Source organism: Diabrotica virgifera, chromosome 7 (assembly GCF_917563875.1).
Source record: "Diabrotica virgifera virgifera chromosome 7, PGI_DIABVI_V3a".
NCBI lineage: Eukaryota > Metazoa > Arthropoda > Insecta > Coleoptera > Chrysomelidae > Diabrotica > Diabrotica virgifera.
Window position 1 is genome coordinate 134,814,979 of NC_065449.1, and position 23,826 is coordinate 134,838,804.

The 23,826-nt window shown below is 32.7% G+C and overlaps 1 protein-coding gene and 3 long non-coding RNA genes across 4 annotated transcripts in view; 2 read left to right on the plus strand and 2 right to left on the minus strand.

Annotated features, from left to right (window-relative positions):
- Positions 1-3,857: 3,857 nt before the first annotated feature.
- On the plus strand, positions 3,858-7,376 carry LOC126888775 (uncharacterized). Its single transcript, XR_007699636.1, has 3 exons — positions 3,858-5,790; positions 5,847-5,941; positions 7,115-7,376. It is a non-coding gene; the product is annotated as an uncharacterized LOC126888775 (long non-coding RNA).
- A 2,183-nt stretch (positions 7,377-9,559) lies between these two features.
- Positions 9,560-11,491, minus strand: LOC126888776 (uncharacterized). The gene is made up of 2 exons (XR_007699637.1): positions 11,157-11,491; positions 9,560-10,162 (listed from the first exon to the last, which is right to left on the minus strand). It is a non-coding gene; the product is annotated as an uncharacterized LOC126888776 (long non-coding RNA).
- Positions 11,492-12,578: 1,087 nt separating this feature from the next.
- LOC126888779 (uncharacterized) lies at positions 12,579-15,130 on the minus strand. Its single transcript, XR_007699638.1, has 4 exons — positions 14,989-15,130; positions 14,491-14,785; positions 13,138-14,087; positions 12,579-13,065 (listed from the first exon to the last, which is right to left on the minus strand). It is a non-coding gene; the product is annotated as an uncharacterized LOC126888779 (long non-coding RNA).
- A 1,241-nt stretch (positions 15,131-16,371) lies between these two features.
- LOC126888778 (39S ribosomal protein L20, mitochondrial) overlaps positions 16,372-23,826 on the plus strand; it is an 86,759-nt gene continuing 79,304 nt past the window's right edge. The window contains exon 1 of the mRNA XM_050657152.1: positions 16,372-16,630. Within this exon, the coding sequence (XP_050513109.1) occupies positions 16,544-16,630 (87 nt within the window). The 5' untranslated portion in view covers positions 16,372-16,543. The remainder of the gene's footprint in view (positions 16,631-23,826) is intronic.

Genomic DNA, 23,826 nt, shown 5'->3' on the forward strand with positions numbered 1-23,826 from the left:
AAGCGTCCTGATAAAATTTCAAAAAACCGCCACCATGAGCAGGTCGGTCGATTTTGTTTTGACACTTTGTTAACGCTCAGAGCGAATATCTAGGGCCTACGGTATACAAGGAAGGTAACACCTTCAACCACCTTCAACAGCGTGCCACGCTTCAACCGCCTATTATTACCCCTGGTTTTACCCAAGGTACTCATTTTATTCAGGCTGAGTCGACCTGGGGCCTATAAAAATTTTAAAAATGTCTAGTTGTTCTTGCCGGCGGTAGGATTTGAACTCCGGACCACCGGCACGCGAGCCAAGCACACTACCGCTTAGCTACGCCGGCCCCGACGTAGCCTTAGCCATTTATTTATTAGCCTTAGCCTTTATTTACAGTATCATGGCCTTAGCTATTGATAAAGGTACCAACTTAAAATTTAAAGTTCACTTTATCTGATTATGAAACCGAGCGTTAAGTCGTGTTCTCACTATTAAATAATTTGATTAAACAGTTTGAGCAAACTCCGGAAGTACGTCAAAGTGGCGTCACAATTGCAGTTTGTTAAAATTTTAAAATCTGTGTTCTCACTATCAGTCTAGTTTGATCAAATTTTTTTTATTGAGTTGTCTAACTTGTTTGTACTTTACTTAAAATTAAAATTTTTCATTATTATCCTTATTATCCACAATGAAAACTCAGAATGTGACGTCACTAACTTTCAGTTTGCTCAAACCAGTTTGATCAAGTGGACCGTAAAGGCCCCGTCTCACCATCAAATAATTGACAGTTATTTGATCAAACTTGACAGTTAGTGACACAAAGTGACAGTTAGTATGTATAGTTTGTGTCACTAGTCAAGTTTGATCAAATAACTGTCAATTATTTGATGGTGAGACGGGGCTTAGACCGCGTCCCACCATCAAATAATTTGATCAAACTGGTTTGAGCAAACTGAAAGTGACAGTTAGTGACGTCACATCCTGCGTGTTCATTGTGGATAATAATGAAAAATTTTAATTTTAAATAAAGTACAAACAAGTTAAGGCTCCGTCTCACCATCAAATAATTGACAGTTATTTGATCAAACTTGACAGTTAGTGACACAAAGTGACAGTTAGTATGTATAGTTTGTGTCACTAACTGTCAATTTTGATCAAATAACTGTCAATTATTTGATGGTGAGGGGGCCTAGACAACTCAATACAAAAAATTTGATCAAACTAGACTGATAGTGAGAGCACAGATTTTTAGAATTTCAAAAAAACTGCAATTGTGACGTCACTTTGACGTACTTCCTCAAGTACGTCAAGTTTGCTCAAACTGTTTGATCAAATTATTTGATGGTGAGACGCGGCCTTGATAGTCGTGACGTCAAATCAATGTTGGCTACTCTGAAAAGTTTCCAAACAAAGCAAAAATTCACACGTGGTGTTTGTTTTGGTTTTTATAATTGGAATATATTGCTTATTGTAAGATGTTTAATTTTTACAAAATGGTAATGTGTTGGGTGTTGGGTACCCGTGATTGTAATCAATGCTCATAGTATATTTCCCACCATATTTCCATATAGGACTGGTTAAGAACCTGAAGAGCAGTAAGTACTATGTAGTGTGTAAATCCTTGATTTTGTGTAAGGACATTTATAAAATTAAAAGCAATATGATTGATATGACTAACAAGGATTGTGTCTTAAGAAAAAATGTGCAGATTATTGTTAAAATAAAATAAAATTAAAATGGATTACACAAATCACGTGTATAAACAATTCACAGACGTCAAACCTTTGCTTTGTTTGGAAACTTTTTGGACCTTTTGACGTCGCACTATCACGGTTCATTATTTGATAGTGAGAACCAGAGATATGTCAACAATAGATCTGGCTAGGGATATGCTACTCAATGCATCGGCCTCCTATACTGTGGCATCGAGGGGTAACCAAAGATATTATACACATAGATTTGGTCAACTCCGAAAAATAGCGTAACGCGGAGCAGTTCGGGTCGGTGGTCTATCTATCTCTATCTACTGGCGCTTAGCTTTCTCTCTCTAGCATATGATGGCTGCCGCCTCTGTATAAAGGCCGCGTCTCACCATCAAATAATTTGAGCAAACTCCGGAAGTACGTCAAAGTGACATCACAATTGCAGTTTTTTTGAAATTCTAAAAATCTGTGCTCTCACTATCAGTCTAGTTTGATCAAATTTTGTGTATTGAGTTGTCTAACTTGTTTGTACTTTATTTAAAATTAAAATTTTTCATTATTATCCACAATGACCACTCAGGATGTGACGTCACTAATTGTCACTTTCAGTTTGCTCAAACCAGTTTGATCAAATTATTTGATGGTGGGACGCGGCCTTAACTGTCGTTCCATTACTCCCACCTCTTGGTAGATACGCTCACACTCGCACGACAGACAAAGATAGCTAGACCACCGTACTTGATATTGACGTTACACCCCGATGCATTATTTAGCATATCCCTAGCCAGATCTATTCTTGACATATCTCTGGGTGTAACGCCAATATTAACCCGGAAGTAGTCGCGCTCACTTCTGTAACGTGAATAGTCGCGTGTTAGATTCTATCTCAAAATTGGAATTTAAATACGGATTTACAACAAATTTTTATTTTATATTATTTCTAACAATTATTAAAGCTAATTGGCTGTCCCCATAGCCATAAATTCCACAAAAAGAAGAAGAAGAAATAAATAAATAAAAAAATCCTACGTATTACTACACCCTTCCTCGAGGCACTTACGAAATTTTTTCAAAATTTCAAAATTTTTCATCAAGTTATCGCGAAAAAGGATAAAATGTGAGATTCTATCTAACGGCGTGACTACTCGCGGGTTAAGTACAGTGGTCTAGCTATCTTTGTCTGTCGTGCCAGTGTGAGCGTATCTACCAAGAGGTGGGAGTAATGGAACGACAGTGACACACAAGGTAGATTATTGCATACTATCTATGAACCTTGAGTGACACAGAGGCGGCAGCCATCATATGCTAGAGAGAGAAAGCTAAGCGCCGGTAAAGAGAGATAGATAGACCACCGACCCGAACTGCTCCGCGTTACGGTGTTTTTCGGACCTGGCCTAATCTATTGTGTTATTATACCTATGGTGAGAACACGACTTCTAAAAATATTTCAAAATCAAAATTAGCGAAATCAATCCAGTCTTTCTTATAGTTATAAAATAAAAAAAGTACGAGCCAGAAAACGTTGGAGGTTGTCAAATAAAATTAGAGGATGCCAGAAAAAATTGAGTACAGCGACTGTACATGGCAATTGATTGTATCCCCCGTCGCATGGCGAAGGAAAAAATCACCAGTTTTATATAATATTATCATTCCTTAAAAAAGAAATTCCTTTTTAAAAAATGAAAGTATAATTATTATAATATAATATAATTATATAATATAATATAATATAATATAATATAATATAATATAATATAATATAATATAATCTAATATAATATAATATAATATAATATAATAATTATACTAATATTATTAGGTAGGTATAAAAAACTTTAAGAGAAAAAGTAACTTTTAGACCTGACAACAATGCATATAATAAGACATATGTTTTAAGATTCTCAGTTGCCAATAGTGTGATCTGACTTAATCTCCTTGGAATAAAATAGTCCTAATATCCACAACAAAGAAATCTATTACAATTCTTATTATCACGAATAATCTTTACATTCTCTAGATAGCAACAAATTTAACTATAACCGCTTCGTTTGATTATAATGTAAAAATCAATTCTGAGTTTTCTGGATCAGAACTTATAATTTATTACTTATTCAAAATCGCGCAACACTGTAAGAAAACGGTTCATTCGAAGAGTAAAAAGCTTGCAATAATTTTGATACTCGATTCTAGATCCTGACCCGAATATTAGCGGCGTGTAATTTGTGTTGATAAACTTGAATCGCGAAATGGCCTGTTTATTATCGGTGGCAATTATGTAGTTCACTTTTTCAGCAATAAAACGACACTAGCATTTGTTTCAAGCTCTATTTTATTCTTCCAAGAAATAAAGTCATCATGGTTGGAAAACTCTATTGTATCCTATTGCATAGGAATGCTATGAGAAGTTTCATAATGTTTAATAAAGTCCTTTTTAAAAGTTGCATGATAATTACACACAGAACATTTATGATGAAATGTTTTAGTTTCTGCATAAACTGATACATTTGTGTGCACTTTTTTGACATGAAAGTTTAAACTTGACTTATATCTAAATTGTTTATCACAATGTGTGCACTTATAGACGTTGCCTTTAAGCACTTTTAAAGGGGCAATTGCATCCAATTTGTCGGGATGCGAACTTTTTACATGTCTTTTTAAATCATGTTTATGTTTATACACTTTTTCGCATTTCACGCACTTATTAATTCTTTCCACACCTAACATTTTCGATGTCAAGAAAATGAAATACATACTCAAAAGCAAACACAAACGCACAACTGTAAACAGTAGAAATGATTGAATCGGAAAATTGATCTAACAGCTTCACTGTTCAATTGGTAATTATACAAAGAGTCTACATTCTACCACATCCAATAATATTTTAATATTAAATATCATGTAACCGCAGTAAATATCGGTTTTTATTATCACTAACTAGTCTTTTCAGCGTTTTAAATAACTCAAATTTCGTCGATGTTTATATAGGCAACCCAAATTACACGCCGCTACCCCTCGGGTCAAGATTTAGACAGAATCATTTTACTCGGACCGAAGAGTGACTGTCCTTGAAAATTTTTCAAATAAAGAACAGAGCTCCTGTTAGATATAAAATTTTTAATGGACTGCGCGTGCGTGCTAAGGTTATTGCAACTTTAATAATTATTTTCAGTGCAAAAAAAAGCCTGATCAATGTTCAATATAGGTGATCATTGGTCAGCGCTTTATTTCCTATCGAATACAGTCATTCGTTTTAAAGATTTCGATCAATGAGGTGCCAACATCTTTTTTTTCGTCCTTGAATTTTCAACCCTTAATAAAAAATAAACTACAGGTGATCAAAATCTGAAACCTAGTGATCATTGCTGTACAAACCGTGAGCAAAAGAATGGTATAATTATTTTTACGAAATTCGATCAATGAGGTGCTAACATCTCATAACCCCTACTCCCTAATCTATTAACCTTGGGCGCTAGTACTCACTGATATGACACACGACACTGACACATGACACATTTGCTCTCGCGGGATTTGATGATTTTAATCACATGACAAAATCCACAATTTCAATTGGACCATGATAGTCGTGACGTCAAAACGTCAAAAAAGTTTTCCAAACACGTTATGTCTAGGTACACGCTAAAATGTACGCAAATAAAAAAGTTAAACTTCATCAAGCTAGTGACTATTTAGCGTGGGCAGTGACTGTATATTTTGAGACACGCTATTTTGATATGTTTAGTGTTTGTTTGATGGAAAAATATTTGTTATGACGTTTAATTCTACCTAACATTTTTATTTGCGTACACGTTAGCGTATACCTAGACACAACGTGTTTGAAAAAATTTGACGTCACACTATCACGGTCCATTGTACGTTGTTCGACGCAAGACGCAATTGCATTTTGTTTGATTTTGTCTTTGTTCTGTTTTTTTAAAAATTGAGCTAAGACTGTGTTTTACCATTATTGAAATGGAAGAACATAAAATAATACGTAAATGTGTTCCTGGTTGTACCGACTGGACAAGCAATCGATTACGTTTTCCAAATCCCCAACATGAAATGGACATGTTCTTGGAATGGATGAAACTTATCAAGAGGAATCAATTAAGTAAGTGTACAGTATACACAACTTCATGTTTGCAACAGTTTTCGTGTTTGTTCTAGGCATTTTAAAGAAGAAGACATTTTACCAAACGTGAAATCTGGAAGGAGAGGGATTATCAGAAGCGCAATCCCGAGCTTATTTTTACCGCCACTAGGTAAGAACTGTTTGTACCTCATAGCACATAATATTTTGTATTAACCTTATGATATGAATCTTATGATAATATGTATATCTACATTTTAAAATCCTCAAAATGGTTACCTAAGTTTTAGTAATTGTGTATTCCTAAAATTGCCTTATTTTTAATACAAGTATTATGAAGATAATTATAATGGTATTTGGGTTCAGTCCTGATTAAAATTTATACAAATATATTAAATTTATATTAAATACACAATAGAACCCCGCAAATCCCAACTAAATGCTGGGGGGGCCTGTTCCGATTATCTGAAAATTAGCCTAACTAATCATTCAAAGCTTTCATTGCCATTGATTTTGAGTCACAAAACGTTCTAACCAGGTTTTGGAATCAAGTTGACTACAATAGAATCGAAGTAAGTTTATGTTTAATCTATATACAATATTATTATAAGCACTACATATAAAGTATGTATTCATTTTCAAGAAATTTTATAAAATGTCAAAGAACTATTAATCCTACATTGTTAAATTTTCTGGTTTTTTACTCTCTCTAATAAACATGTTTTTAAGTTTTTGTCTTGAATTTTTTAATTTTTTTCACTTTCCGTTGGTTCGGATTTGCGGGGTTCTACTGTATATCCAATCCTGTTACTCCTTGAAGGAGCATAGGGCATCCTGGCCAAATAATTGTCAATGTTTAATATTGTCTGTGATATGTTATCATTTTGTGATTTAGTGTTAAGTGGCCAAATAATTGTCAATGTTTAATATTGTCTGTGATATGTTATCATTTTGTGATTTAATTAAGTGTATTTACATATTTTTATAATTTATACACACACACACCACAGACATCATACGTCATCTAAGACGTAGCAGATTAAAGCACCTCACGCGGTTTGGCATTATTCAGTAAATATTTCATATGAGGGTTCTTTATCCCGGGACTCATATGGCAATCATTTTGATGAAAGTAGCCTTCCATAGCGCATCAGCGTGCTATGGGAGGGTGGAGGAAAGCCTGGGGAGCATTGTGGCTCGAAGGAGTGGTCCCTGATTTACTCAGACTAATCCTTCTCACCCCAATGAATTGTATGCCTGAATGGTCATATGGGCATGCAAGTCTCTGCAGGTGGGTTTACTTTTTTTGCTTGTTTGCTTGTGAGTAATTCAATTTATCATTTAGCAGGTCAGGGTGAATAGATGCCTAAGCTCAGAATGGGACTCATTTCCATGGAGTATAACGTGGATCCCTGCACAAGGATATAGGCGAAGACCAGAATAGCAGCAATCACTTACAAATTATATCTGTGATATTATACTTCTGTAATAGGGCTTTTAGCTTTAGTAAACAAATGACTGTGAATGAAAAGCCCTATTCCATGCAAATTTTGATTGCTCAAATAAGTTTATAAAGTAAATTACATAAATAAATACATTTTTAAGAATATCTGTTTAATTTTTTTGTTTTCAAAAGGACAAAAGTGTTATAATGTATTTAATGGAAAACAGATATAGTCGTAAAATAACAAATAAAAATTTATTCTATGCCAAAAAATATATTCTCTCGGAACAAAAATATACACTGGGGTGCAAAATTAATCGGACACCTTAAAAATAGTTCATTTTTGATGTCTCGAATTTACTAAGCCTGTTGTCCGATTTAAATGCTTTTTTAATGTTATAGCCTTACTCTTTAAAAATATCACTGTAATAATATTTTTGGTAAAAGTTAAATTTTCATTATTTACAGGGTGTACCAATGAAACTGTATTTTTTCTCAAATTTTGCATCGCCCTGTGGAATATTCTAGCATTTATAATATACCCAAATTAAAACCCAACTATAGCCTCATGTTTTCTTAACGTTCTGTTTTTTATTCATTCGCTTATGTTGGACCATAAAAAAGTGGTACTTAAACAATTGGCCATGTTTTTCATCAATACATGGTGTTTTTAAATAAGTATGGCAAACTTCAAGGGGTAATTCTACATGAAAAAATAATGAAAGTTTTATTTATAAACCTATGTCCTCAAATGCTTCGTTTCTGAGATAGAGGGTGTTGAAATTTTTCTTACAAACTGATGATTTATTTATTGCTTTAAAACCGGTTGAGATATGCAAATGAAATTTGGTGGGTTTTAAGAAGTAGTTATTGTACAGATTTTAACATACAAGTAAAAATTTAATATTTACCATTGGCGCGCATACAGGTAATATGAGCAGTGATATTACCCGTATGCGCGCCAATGGTGAATATGAAATTCTTAATTGTATGTCAACAAATGTGCAATAACTACGTCTTAAAACCCACCAAATTTCATTTGCATATCTCAACAGGTTTTAAAGCAATAAATAAATCATCAGTTTGTAAGAAAAATTTCAACACCCCTTATCTCGGAAATGAAGTATTTGCGGACATACTGTTTATAAAGCAAACTGTCATTATTTTTCATGCAGAATTGCCCCTTCAAGTTTGTCATACTTATTTAAAAACACCCTGTATTGGTGAAAATCATGGCTAGTTGTTAAAGTACCTAACTTATGGTGTAATGTAAGCGAATGAATCAAAAAACAAAATGTTGAGAAAACATGAGGCTATAGTTGGATCTTAATTTCAGTATTTTATAAATGCTAGAATATTCCACAGGTTGGTGCGAAGTTTGAGAAAAAAACAGTCTCATTGGTACACCGGGTATACAATGATTTACCTGTTTAGCAACAATATTATTACAGCGATATTGTTAAATAATAAGGCTATAACATATTAAAAAGATCACCTAACTCGGACAACAGGTTTAGGAAATTCAAGCGATCAAAAATGACCCATTTTTAAGGTGTCCGGTTAATTTTGCACCCGTGTATATTTTTGTTCCGAGAGAATATATTTTTTGGCATAGAATAAGTTTTTATTTGTTATTTTACGACTATATTTTATTTTCCATTCACATTCAAAACATACTTTTTGAATTTGGCGCCAATACGGCCAATACTGGCCCACTCAGCTGGCTATATTATACCCCATTCACCAGATGGCGCTCTAAACTAAAATTCAGAACAATTTTTGAATTTGCCGCCGAAAATTCAGATTTTCCTTTTTTGAAACGTTAATAACCAACTTTCTCAACGGACACGGCACTTGAAAAAGAAGAAGATATTTTTTAAATCTCCCGCCGGCTTGGACCATTGCCCAGGTGGCGCTGAAACTCTCTCCCAGATTTTTATTATACAGTTACAATACTATTCCGTTATGTATTGTGTGGGAGAGATTAAGGCCCGGTTGTACAATCGAGGTTCAACTCCGGCTCAGCGCCATTACCGAGTTCAGGGCAAGAAGTGCGTTGTACATACAAAGTTTAAGCTTGAGCTCGGTTTAAGCCCGGGTTCAGCTGAGCGGTCGATGTTCGGCGGTTTAACGCTGGTTCAAGCATTTTTAACCTCACATTTTTGTCATTTGTCAACGGAAATCATAATATTTACACCTTAAAAATGAACCTCATTGAAAATTTAACTAATAATGAAGATTTTCTGGAAATGGTAAATATTCTAGAAGGAAGGAGAACACAGAAACAGTGTAGGTCTAGAGAAAATCATTTTGAAAATGGAAGGATAATGCATTATGCATTGTTGCAAAGATTTTGGATATCTGTTCACTGTTCACTATTTGTATGAAACTAGTATTGCTCATAGAATAAAAAATCGAACAGATAGGTAAGAACGAGAACGAAAACAAGTGGCAAATTTGTTATTGACATTTCAAGAACCAAGCTGTATCTTCTAAGAACATTGTTTTTATTGCCTTAAATTAAGGTTTTGTGCAGTGAAGTGGGCCCATATCACTGGTTTTAAGCAACAGGCTCCTTTTTGCAACTTGTGAATGATTTTGAAGCAAATGTAGAAAACGATTTTGTTAATTTATTAAATTAGATGTACATAATTTATTAATAAATCTTAAATTAATTATATTTGTACCATGCTTATGTAGGTACATATTATCACTTTATTTAATAATAATTACAAACTAATTTACCTTCTAAAATTATTTAAATTACCTACCTACTTCCCTAGAATAAGGCAAATATTAACATTTTTGAGTGAATTTGAAATCATAGCTGTAAACAGTTAAATATTTATGAGAAGAGAATGTGAAGATTGAATTAGTATCTTCTTTGGTGATAGTGGTTACGGAGTCAAGAAAACCTGATAACACCCTTACGCAATCCTTCATCACAAGCTGAAATTTTATTTAATGAGGCACAATGAGAATGCAGAATGCATAGACACAGTTGAATGGGTCTACCGAATAACAATTGTTAAGTGCCATGTGATTCGTTTTTAAGAAATCGAACAAAAACTGTTAAAATTGGAATATTGGTAAATTTACACATTTAAGGGTTAGTTATTAATACAGTTTGTAAATAACTGTACTGTATTACTAATCCTTTTTAATGGCATGGACTATATGTCAATCAGCCAGTCAAAGCATGACGAATATATTAAGAAGAATATAGGTACATTTAAAGACCGTAAAGTCCATAAAATATCAATGACGAAGAAAAGTTAGTTCAGTTGAGATGTAATTTAAGTACTGAAATTAAACAGATGGTACTAAGCTGAAGTAATTAATTACTAATCCTTAAAATGTATAAATTTACCATTATTATAATTTTAACAGTTTTTGTTCGATTTCTTAAAAACGAATCACATGGCACTTTTATTCGGAAGGCCCATTCAATTGTAATTGGAACATCAATGATACACAATATTGCAATGCTTTTTAATAACCCTTTGCCCATACTACATAAAGAAGAAGAAGTAGCAATAACATTAGCCAAAATGTAGTAAATCTAACTGTCTATAGTCTAGAGAATCATGAGAAGTACAATTTGTCAAACGTAGGAGGAGGTTGAAAATCTTATGCATGAATACTTTGTTAATTTAGAAATTTAAACTAATACATACAACAACTATTAGATATTTATAAAAATTTCTTACTATCTGCTACAATCAATGGCTTTGATAAACTTCTTTAAAATTTTGGGGGTTATTTGTTTCATTCTATTTTGTACAATTCTGCTTTATTATTTGGCCAAAGATACCAATATTTCTTTTTGAGAGGTGAAATTGGAAGGCTTTTTTGCGTCCAGTGTAGAAAAAAACACTTATATAAAAACAGTTTTTTTCAAAAAGAAAATAAACACATTGCAATATCCTAATACTTATAATACCTATTCAAATGGTCTGTTCACAAATTTAACGTAGGAAATTGATTAAACTGATAAACTAAACGATAGAAAATACCGATTAAACTAATAACAGTAATAAAAGAATTATATTGACAAAAACCAAATAATAATACATAAATGGCGGGAAAATTTATGTCGAGAATTGACGGGAATTGCTTTGAATACGCATGCCTTACGTTGCCAACCTTACCAAAATTTGTATGAACCTCGGCTTAACTGAACTCGGCATTGAACAACCCGAATGAAGTTAAACCGACGCTCAAAATTGAACCCGGTTCAACTAAGCCATAGCTTAAGCCGCCAATGTACAATCGGGCCTATATGTCCAGCAAACGACGGCACTGTTGCCAGATTTACCTTTTTCCTTTTAGCGGGAATTTTAAAATTAGTCTAATGCCACTTTGGTCTTAAAAGAGAGTTCCGGTATTCTTAAATTTATAACCTTACTTTTACAAGTAATTAGGATTATTTTATTTACATGTATTGGCGAATGGATTTAGTGTCCGCAGTCATATAAACCCAAATAAACAAACAAATATTTACATGTAAATATTGAAACAAGTATTGTACTGTGTCATAATTTAAAACTCATGTTGCAGTATTTTGAAAAAAAAATGAAGCTCAAAAGAAATATACTTATACAGTACAAATTATTTTTTAATGGGAATGGAAATTTACGATTTCAAAGATGAAAATGTGTTGGGATAGTATAGATGGACACTTTTTTATTTTAGTATTAAGTGGTTACATAATTATTCAGAATATTAATAAAATTACTAGTAATTTGAATTAGTTTTAATATGTATTATAATAGTATTAATTCTCATCATGTATCTGGCTAAATAGTTAAGCGCTAAAGCCGCAAAATAAAAAAAATTGAAAAAAACTTTCTTAGTGGCCTAGCACCTTTACTTTGCCTGGGGGCGAGGCGAGGTAATAAATTCTATTTTCTTATTGCAGTCATTTTGTGACGGCTTAAGAAGTTACATAAATGATGTCTTTAAGCTGTGAAATTTTAACCGTAGAAAGACATCTTTATGACTTGTATTTACATGATATAGGGCTTTTCACTCAGTCATTTGTTTCGAGCTTCTGTCATGTGTTGTCTAATATTAATATATCTATGTCATATGTTATTGATATTGCCAATGATACAAACCAAAGACGTATGACGTAGATATATTAATATTATGTGACACTTGACCGAAGCTCGAAACAAATGGCAATCGATGAAAAGCACTATTCAATAGGGTATTTCATTCACAGTCATTTGTTTCGAGCTTCTGTCATGTGTCACATAATATTAATGTATCTACGTCGTATGTTATTGGTATATACCAATGATACAAACCAAAGACGTATGACGTAGATACATTAATATTATGTGACTCATGACAGAAGCTCGAAACAAATGACAATCGATGAAAAGCCCTATTGGCGTCTGCATATCAGGATCTGGTAATGCTATATTATTTATCTATGATCAGGATATTGCTGGGTGTACACAAGTAAACACTTTTTTGATTAAAAGGTTTATTTCATTAAATCAAAACTTACATGGATACAATTTAAATAAGATATTTTTTCTATTTAAGGCAATATAATATAAAAATATAAGATATATATTTTAGTATAACTCTCCTACATTAACAAGCTTTAACACATTCAGTGGCCATGACGTATGGGTAGCATCATGAAAGTTTTACGGAAGGTACTGACGACACATGTTATGTGAGTAGTACTGTGTAACTAAATAAATGATTTAAGTATGTGGTACCAGCCAAGTGGAGCTTGTTCGAGATGGGCACCAAACATGTTAATCTGGTCAAGCACAGAGACTTATACTATAATATGTTATATCTCATATTGCTCACTATTGTAATGAGTGAGCCTGCATACACGAACTATAATATATTATTATGGTTCTGTGTATGCAGGCTCACTCATTACTACTGTAGTGAACAATATGAGATGTAATATTATGAGATATACCTATTATATATTATGGTATAGCTCTCCATGAGTGCCAAGTTTTAAACTTAACTGATAACAACTAATGGATACCCTTTTATCCAAAATTTTGAATGGTCATATTGGTATTAATTCCACAACCCCTTCCTATAACAATAGGCCCATTGTTGGATGTTATTGCAGTAGTTCTACTGGAAATACTTACAAAAATTGTATGTATCTACATCACTTAGAAGTCTACCCAAAAAGCTATTAACACTCTCTAAACCATCATTAATACATCTTGTATACATAATAGGATTTTTTCAGAATCAGATATTTTATTAAGATTTACTTACCATGCCCTATCTATGTGCCAGGCACTTAACAGTCTATTAGGAGCAATACACATTACATTTGACGAGGCATTGTAAAAGGTGTCGCTTATGCCTAATATGAAAACATTTGACTATACATATAATACCAACACAGACATGTATTTAAAAAAATTGGTAAATTAAAGTAGGTATCTTTTCTATTTGAAAATAAGAAAGCAGTACAAAATCCATTCCCAAATTCATCTTTTACTAATACTGTCATAAGTTCAAAGTCATAGGAATTGAGCCCATGAGTTCCATCGATTGCGATAAAGGATTTACCAAACTTAATTAACATTTCCTTTTGACACAGTATTAAGGAAAATAAGACAACAATCATAAATGTTAAATTCAGAATGAATATCCATTAGTATGCCCTGTTGTTTGTAAAATAATATTGGACATGAGTCTGTAAGCATTCAACCCAAAAATAAACACTGGTTGCATCATCATTGTACATATACCCATCTTTCAAATCAATGCCATAAGAGAGTTTAATGTTTGTGATATCTTTTCTTGTAAGTAAATCAATTCTTTTTAATTCGCCTCCTATGCTATTATGCTATCCTGAACAGTCTGAAGTTTACTAAAAAATAAAATATAGGTATAGGAGAATCAAACACACTAGTTTGAAATTGTAAACTATAGTAAATATTTATGAGTAATATTTAAAAAGTGGTTTAGTGGTAACATTCTTGTTTTAAATTATATTGTGTATATCGACGGCGGAAAGGCAGAACCTCATAACTGAAAAATTTGTATAAAATGAGTTACTTCGGTTTTTGCTTTAGAATAAGTATATCAGCACCTATTAAACAGCTTTTAGAGCTGGGAAAGCCTTTTGAAAGCCTTCCGGAAACTTTCCCAGCTGTAATCGCTGTTTAATAGCTGCTGATACTAAAGCGAAAACTAAAGTAACTCATGTTATAAAAAATTTTCAGTTACGAAGTCCTGCCTTTCCGCCGTCGATATGCAAATATTTTACTTACATTTTTGAAGAAAGTCTCAAAATAAACTTTGAAGAGATATTTATCTGATTTTGGTATTTATGTAAGTGCTCTATATCATCCTCATGCCCATAATGTGTTTTAAAATAGTTTCAATATTTTTAGATACTATTATTCGACTAGTAGGTACACCAAATAAACATTTTGCAGGATCCTTGGGATTTTAAAGCTCTTTCTCTATCTTGTTTTGTAAAATAATTTTTTGAGGATCACATACATATACATTCATAATAAGATGTTTCATGTTCTTGTACTCTTGTTCTCTTCCTGTGCAAATCTAAAAAAACAACATAACAGGTGATTACATGGGCAGTTATACTACTTACAGCTTACTTTGTATCTAATCTATTATCTAGTATTACTCTATTAGTATCTACCTACATAAAACTATCTTTGAAATCTAAATTTTTGATATCAACATCAACCTTAATACTTAAAAATAAATAATAATGTGGAAGTTACACTGTTACACCTACCTACCTAAAAGTTTTTGAATTGCAATTTTATCAACTGGAAAAGACTGCAACATAATGAGTTTGAAATTATGACACAGCACAATATTTATTGTTTCAATTTACATGTAAATAAAATAATAATAATAATCCTAATCATTAATCACTTGTAAAAGTAAGGTTAAGATTTTTGACTTGAGAAAACAGAACTGTCAAATTTAAAACCAAACTGCTATAAAATTTTAAAATTCCCGCTAAAAGGAATCTGGCAACATTGCCGTCGTTTGCTGGACTAGGTTCGTTCCAAGACGACACATTTGTACGATCCCTTGAACCGCCACGAAATCAATTGGACTGTTTTAATGCGCAGAATCGCCCTTGAACGGTTTTCTTTCGATCTCGATCCGATTACCGGTACGGGCGGTACGTAACCCTCTTGGAACGAATTGGTGTACCATTTCAAGTTCGAGTTGCGCCTGAACCATTTTCAGTACGAGTACCACTGTACCACTAGTAGTTTGCTAGATGGTTAGAAATTAATATTTCTAATGTCCACTTTACATCAACAATAAATTGACAAAGTTATTCAATACCAAATTTGACGAGTACAAAATGTATGGTTTGTAAAAGAAAGTGAAATAATTTGATGAAATAGAACAATTGGATATGTTTTATTTTGTCAATTTTCTTTTTATTCACGGCAAGATTGGATGTAGAATTGTGTTTTGTATAAGCCAAATTTGACCGTGAATAACTTTGTCAATTTCTTGTTCAATTTATTGTTGATGTAAAGTGGACTTAATATGTTCATTAAACATCACTTCAGCTTCAAAACCTTCCCCAGAATCGATATCTGACATTAAATCGTTGTCTTCTATGAAAAAAGAAAATAATAAATTATCCATTTTTATAAGATTAATTTGAAAAAAAAAGAATTAATAATTATTTAAACGGAAATCAAGATTCACAGGTACTAATAGCGTAAATTGTGGATTATTCTATTATTGAATCATCAGCTGATCTCCTAGCAGTGACCAGTGACCAGTAAAAATGAAAACAATCCTAACTGCGCAAGTCAGTACAAATAGTTTCTGCTTGAAGGCATGTATCAAAAGGGCCGTTCAGTTACCGATTTCGAAGCGGTACATGGATCGCTTGGAACAACACGGTGTACGATACCAATCATCGTTCATGTTCGCTTGGAACGCATTTTTTATAATGCGCATGACGAGGGCAGTACGAAGGACGGTTTTCATGTCACTTGGAACGCGCCTTTAATGGGTGCATTCAGCAGACACAATCGCTAACTAATCGATTAGTGATTTTCTGCTGAATGCCACATAAATTGTGACATTCAGCATGTAAATCACAAATCGATTACTAATCGATTACTTAGCGATTGCGTCTGCTGAATGCACCCAATCTCTCCCGTATTGTGTTCGGTCGTTGGCAACCTTAGAATATAAAATAAATCGTTTTTTTATATTCTAAGTTGGCAACCCTGATCAAGATCATATTATATTCTATTTTAAATAAATATAATATATTGGAGCTAGGAAAATAGATTTAAGTATAATTGCACAATGGTATTTACTACAGCAATTAACTTTATAAGATCTCGTGGACCGGACGAAATATGGAGAAAACGTAGAATTTTTAAACTTGCTGCTGTAAGTAATTTGATGTTTTAACACTCATCAATATTTTGACATTTGTTTTTAATTTTATAATCCCTTTAAAATTTTAATAATATTACATATTTGATAGTTATGTAAGTACATTGTTTTTATAAACTTGCCTTCAACGCTTTAGGAGTAATATATTATGTCCCCTAGTGATCCTTTGCCATAGTGTGTTGCAACCCATATATGCCCCGTAAAGGTAAAGCCATTTAAAGGGTGCCTATGAGTAAAAAGGTATTTTATTTATGGTTAAATTATTGTTTCAACATATACCTTACAAAAGCAGGAGTGAGATACAACTTTCTTGACATACTTATGCCAGGGCCGTAACTACGATATTGGGGGCCCCGGGGCAAATGTGATCTGGGGGCCCCTACCGGGAGGTCTGGGGAATTTACCCCCAGCGCAAGAGGGGTCCGAAAAAATGTTTGATATTTAACCCCTTGAAAGCACATTTTCCCTCCTATGTGAACACCACACTCTCTTTCTTTTTTTTCAGCATGTCCTGCAATAACTATAAAATTAGCAGTGCTAATGATTACAGCTTCATCTGTATCTGATATTGCGGATGGATTATCAACGAATGTGTTCGTTCACTACAATGTAAATGGTCTTACTTTGTACAGAACGAATAACCAAGCGAACGCCTATACGAATTCGTTCCTTTGTTTGTGTTCACTTTGATTTAAAAGCACCTTAAGGTGCCTTAAGCTACTGCAGTGTAAGCCAAGCACACTCGGTGAAGCTGGTCAGTGTACTGGTGGGACTGATCCTAATTTATTTATTTATTTATTTATTTATTAACGGGATAAACCCAATACATACAAAATACAATAAAGCAGAGCTTTTGTCATAATAATGAAAATATAAAATTTAGATACATGTAAAACTACAACTATAAAACACAAACATAAAAAATAAAAAAGAATATAAATTATTTGTAAATGATGAAAACAACTGAATTAACTATAACAGTTAAATCTATTTAATTTTTTAAATTCAAAATTCAAGACACCCGAGTTCTTGTTTAATAGAGGAAACTGAAGAACCAAACAGATCTATTACATGACTAAACTTGTTTCCATACAGGGCCAATCTACTAATTGGTGCATATTGACCATAATTTGTAGCATGTCGTTGTTCCCTGAATATTTGTGGATTTCGTGTCAATCTAGCAGGTATATTAAAGTATACAAGACTTATCAATTCTTCGGAGTTAATAACACCAGAGATAATTTTGCGAAGACAACAAATATCCAACATGACTCTTCTGCGTTCAAGAGTTTGTAAATTTAATCTCTTTAATATATTATCATAAGTATAATTTCTAACTGTTAAACCCATCTTAAAAGCTGCGAAACGTAAAAATTTGTTTTGAACCTTTTCAATATTTAGGATTTGATATGCATAACTAGGTGACCAGATAATAGAACCATATTCAATAATTGATCTCACGATACTGCAATATAAGATTTTTATTGTGTGAATTGACAAATCTTTTGATGAACGCAATACAAAACCCAACATCTTAAATGCTTTCGAAACAGTATGGTCAATGTGAGAGTAAAATGTTAATTTACAATCAAATATTATACCCAAATCCTGAATTTCGTTCACACGTGTGACAGGAGTATTATTAATAAAATATTGATGGTGAATAGGCGAATGGGATCTAGCAAAAGTTATTAAAAAGCATTTATTAATATTAAGTTCCATATCATTTCTACCACACCACTCATAAAAATCATTTACTTGTGACTGAAGCTGAAAAATGTTATCCTCATTATTGACAGTCTTATATATTTTAACATCATCAGCAAACATTAAAAAGTTAACTTCCTTAAAAATAGAGTGAACATCATTCAAGAACAGATTAAATAGAAGGGGGCCACAGTGGGAACCTTGCGGTACTCCAGATGTAGCTGTAAAAGCATTAGAAAGAAAACATCCTATTTTTACACTTAAACTTCGATTAGTCAGGTAACTTTGCATCCAATCAAAGAGACTTCCAGAAACACCGTATGCTGTAAGTTTTGCAAGTAAGATATTATGATTGACCTTATCGAATGCTTTAGAAAAATCAGTATAGATGGAATCTACTTGTAATTTGTTCTCCAAAGCAATAACAATGTCATTCTGATAAAGAAGTAAATTAGTTACTGTAGATTTACCCTGTACAAAACCGTGTTGTTCATTCACCAGAATACTGCCGAATTCACAAGTAAGCTGCTTAGTAACTAAATAATCTAATAATTTTGGAATTGCTGATATAGTACAAACTGCTCTGTAGTTTTCCACATTTGACTTTGAACCAGATTTAAATATAGGTTTTACGTAACTTCGTTTCCAGCAATCAGGGAAAACCCCTTCTTGCAAAGATTTATTAAAGAGTATACACAATGGCTTAGATATAGTACAAACACATTGTTTTAATAGATAGTTAGGAATGCCATCAGGGCCAAAATTTAGTTTAGGAGCCAAATTGTGAATACTCTCAAAAATAGTATTTATGTTAAAAGAGCATGAACTCATGTTACCAGCATTTTCAAATTGATATTGTGGGGGGGTAGTACTATGGTCAGTGAACACTGTAGAAAAAAATTTGGCAAATAAATTCACAGCTTCCTCCCCAGAACTACTTTGATCATCTCCTAAATATAAATGGCAAGGTACATCATAATTTTTTTTGCGACTGTTTATATATTTCCAAAAAGTGCCTGGATCATTATTAATTCTAAATTCAGAATCTCTAACATATAAATTATAACAATCTTTACTCAGTGTACTACATTCAGATCGTAAGTTATGAAAAATAATAAAATCATCATAATTGTTGAACATCTTATACTTTTTATGATATTTTTTCTTTTCTATTATTAGTCGTTTTAACTCCGGGCTAAACCAAATTGGAAATGTACTTGTCTTACATACTTTTTTAGGAACATAAGAATTTATTGCATGATTGACAATATCGTAAAATTTAGACACAGCGTCTTCAATATTCAAAGCCTTTAGTGAATCCCAATCTATTTCCGACAAGAAAAAGTTCATACCAATATAATCACCGTTTTTAAAATCATAATATGACTCTGCGTACTTTAAAGGATCACTGTTATTTATTATATTAACATCAAATGTTACACCATTGTGGTTAAGGGAGTTAGGAAAAATTAAATCAGCAGCATTTACAACACTCAACTCGTTACAATTAGAAAAGATTAAGTCTAAAATTACATTTCTACTATTGGACACAAAATTATTTTGAAAAAGGTTGTAAAAACTATAGCAATTGACCATATGTAAAGCTGGTGAATTTGGTGGATAGTTCAATAAACTAACTCCTAAATTATCGTTTGTCCACGTAACATTCGGAAGATTAAAGTCACCAGAAATAAAAACCTTAGAGTAGTTATTGTTCATTAATATAAAATCAAGGACATTACAATGATCTTCGTATATTTCATGATCAGACCGTGGCGGTATGTACACAGAGCCAAAAATAACTTTCTCTGTTCCAATATTAACTAGTACAAAAATTTGTTCAACTTTAGTATGAGGTATAGATTGAGCAAAACTGTTAAACTTTTTCTTAACGGCTATAAGGACACCGCCACCTCTTCCCTTATCTTTAAAATGATCAAAATTATCACGATCTGCTCGAAAGATATTATAATCAGAATCCAAGCCCAATTCTGAATCAGAATAGCTATTTGTCAACCATGTTTCAACAAGTATAATAACATCATAACTCGAACATAATACACTTAGACTAAAATCTATCAACTTCGTACGCATGCCTCCCACATTATGAAAATAAACAGATAGCTTTGAATGATTTAAATTAGATTTATCCCTACAGATTAGTTTTTTTCTTTAATAGGTAAAATTTTAGGAATTCCATGTACATACTTGATAGTCAGATTTGTTTCACCAGCACTTTTTTTTATTTCCAGTTCCTTCCTAAGTTCATTTAAATAATTTCGCTGACTGATAGTAAGATCGGAGCTAACTCTAATATTTGAAGGTAATTGACTTCGGTTTTTTAGTACACGAATAACACTAGCAGAACTGTCCAGAATTGCTTTAATTGGTCGAGGCCTATTTCCTTGCTTTCCAACACGAAACAACTTTTTTATGGATACTTCAGTAAAACCTGAAAGTAATTCTTCAACTGTTTTTAAATCTTCGGCAGATTCGTGAACATTGAACAACATAAGGTTATTTTCACGTTTACGACGTTCACTATATTCACTTATAAACGATTCATAATGATTACCAGTGTCAGTTGATTTCACATGATCAGAATTTGAAACAGTTAATTTGGAACTTTGAGTTACTTTATCAGCTTCGTAAATCTCCATTCTTAGTATCCTTTGCTCTAAAGTTGTGATTTTGCAATTAAGGCTTGATGAGAAATTTTGGAGTTCTAATTTCAGATCATTAACTTTTTTTATAAGGGCAGGTATGTTTAAAGCATCCCTACATGAAGGGCAAAAGAAAGGCATTATTCTATTAGACATAACTACAACTCTTACTTCAGAAGCTGATAAGCCAGAGCAAGATTTACAAATTACTCTTTTGCATAAATCACATGGGCATCCAAACATCTCATTTTTGACTTCTTTATAATTACATGAAGTCTGACACTTATAACATATTCCAGCCATTTTTAAGTTTTAACAATTAGATCCTTTGTTGAATTCAAAGAACACTCCACCACTGGTCACCAAAACACATTAACTTTTTAAGTGGAAAAAAGTCTCTTTTTATCAACAACTAATTACATTTTGGTGTTAAATGCAATTTTACAACTAAACCATTAAATTTATTATTGTAACTTTATAATTTTCAATTAGATAAATCCTTAAGGATTATTTTGATGCAAAACTTCGGTATTTTTTCTAATTTAAAACCACTTAAAAATTGATAAATTCTAAGAGCACATTTACTGTGTATCTAAACTGGTATAACGTTTCTTATAAAATGTGCTCATTTTATCTTATGTATACCTTTCTTTTTAATATGTGGTTCCTTTCACATACCAAGATGTGGTCTGGGGTAAATTGATTAAGACAAAGTAGCTGTAACCTGGGATCCCTATTCCGGTTGCATTTTTTTCGCCAAAATAACTACAGTAGACTCCCGTAAGTTCGGCCACCTCGGGACCGGACCCTAGGCCGAACTTAAAAGTGGCCGAACTAACCGATGCTTATCTAAAAAATGCCCATTTATTGTTTGTATGGATCTAGTAAAAACAAAACACTTGTACATTAAGTAGAAGACAACACAGAGGAATACTCTGACATATATTTAACATAATATATGAAAAGATAGACTGTTACAAAAATACTATAAAACAATACTTACAGAACTCTAGGCCTAATAAAATTTAAAAATATTATTGTACATTGGTGGTTTGGCTTCTTAACACTTAAAAAAAGTCAGTAATTTTTTTCTGAATTTTCTTTTCTAATGATTTTTGATGTGCAAAGTGTGTGACTAATGCTCAGAGAGCCGGCCGGACTAAGCGGAGACCGAACTAACCGAGGCCGAACTTACGGGAGTCTACTGTAATTGCCTCAGTCACAATTTATATGTTTACGAAAGGTCTCAGGGACCCCAGCTTAGCCCGCCCCCCCTTTCAATGGCATTTTAGGTTTTAATACGCCGAAATAACTAATTTCTTAAGAAATAATTTAAATTTTTATGAGCTTAGCTGAAGCCTCATGGGCCCTGTTCTGTTCCAATTGCATTTTAGTCTAAAATACTAATTTCCCCAGTGAAAAATTAAAACTATATTGCGGTCTTTTTACAATTGTGTCATTTGAAAATATTTCGTTGATATCGGCTTTTAAAATATGCACGGCCCCCCTTGGTCGGGGGCCCCGGTTGCCCCAATGGTAGTTATGGCCCTGACTTAATTAATCAATCTTACAATATACCAAAAACAATTTGGAATTTAGTAAACAGGGAAACTGGTAGGCAAAAGAACAGGTCTGATATTATTCTACATTATGATAATAAAATTATTACCAAGTCTTGTGATATTGCTAATTCGTTTGCCTCATATTTTGCTACAATTACAGAATACAATCTTTAAACTCATTTTGGCACATCGTTGCGTTCTTCTTGTACTACCTCAAAAATGTGTAACCAAACATTTTTCTTTTTACCCGTTAAACTCCAATTAAAATAAAAAATACAATCGATCAATTAAAAAATAAGCCTAGTACTGGTATTGATAACATATCTGTAAAAATAATAAAACTGATTAGTGAGCATATATCGAATCCTTTAACCCATTTAGTTAATCTCTCAATAACAACCAGCCAATTTCCATCCATATTTAAAATGGCAAAAGTTATTCCAATCTTCAAAAAGAATGACCCTCATGATATTTCAAATTATAGACCAGTATCTGTCCTTAGCATAATTTCCAAAGTAATAGAGAAGGTTGTATACAACAGAATGTTAAATTTTATAGAAGAATTCAATTTATTAACTCCAAACCAACACGGATTTAGACCAAAAAAGTCGACACTTACGGCTGCATGCAACTTGTTTGAGCGTATTTATTATGAATTAGATAGTAGAAACCACGTGGCAGGACTATTTTTTGATCTATCACGAGCTTTTGACTGCTTAGACATAACATTTATTCGCAATAAATTATATAACGCTGGTTTTAGAGGGATATTTCTAGAATGGGTAATAAATTTCTTAAGTGACAGGAAGACAGGTTTCACTCACAAATTTGTAGATTGTTCGTAATAGTCCAAAATTGGGTAATAATACGGAACCATATACAAACACGTCCTACTCGCACGGCTAGAGATGGGACATGCAACTTGTTTGAGCGTATTTATGATGAATTAGATAGTAGAAACCACGTGGCAGGACTATTTTTTGATCTATCACGAGCTTTTGACTGCTTAGACATAACATTTATTCGCAATAAATTATATAATGCTGGTTTTAGAGGGATATTTCTAGAATGGGTAATAAATTTCTTAAGTGACAGGAAGAGTGTTGTGAAAATTAAAGAATCAAGCTCAGAACCATACACGACAAACAAAGGAGTACCACAGGGATCCGTGCTGGGACCATTATTATTCCTAATTTTTATTAACGATCTACCAGATCACATAAGGGCACTTATAATATCAATGTTTGCTGACGATACC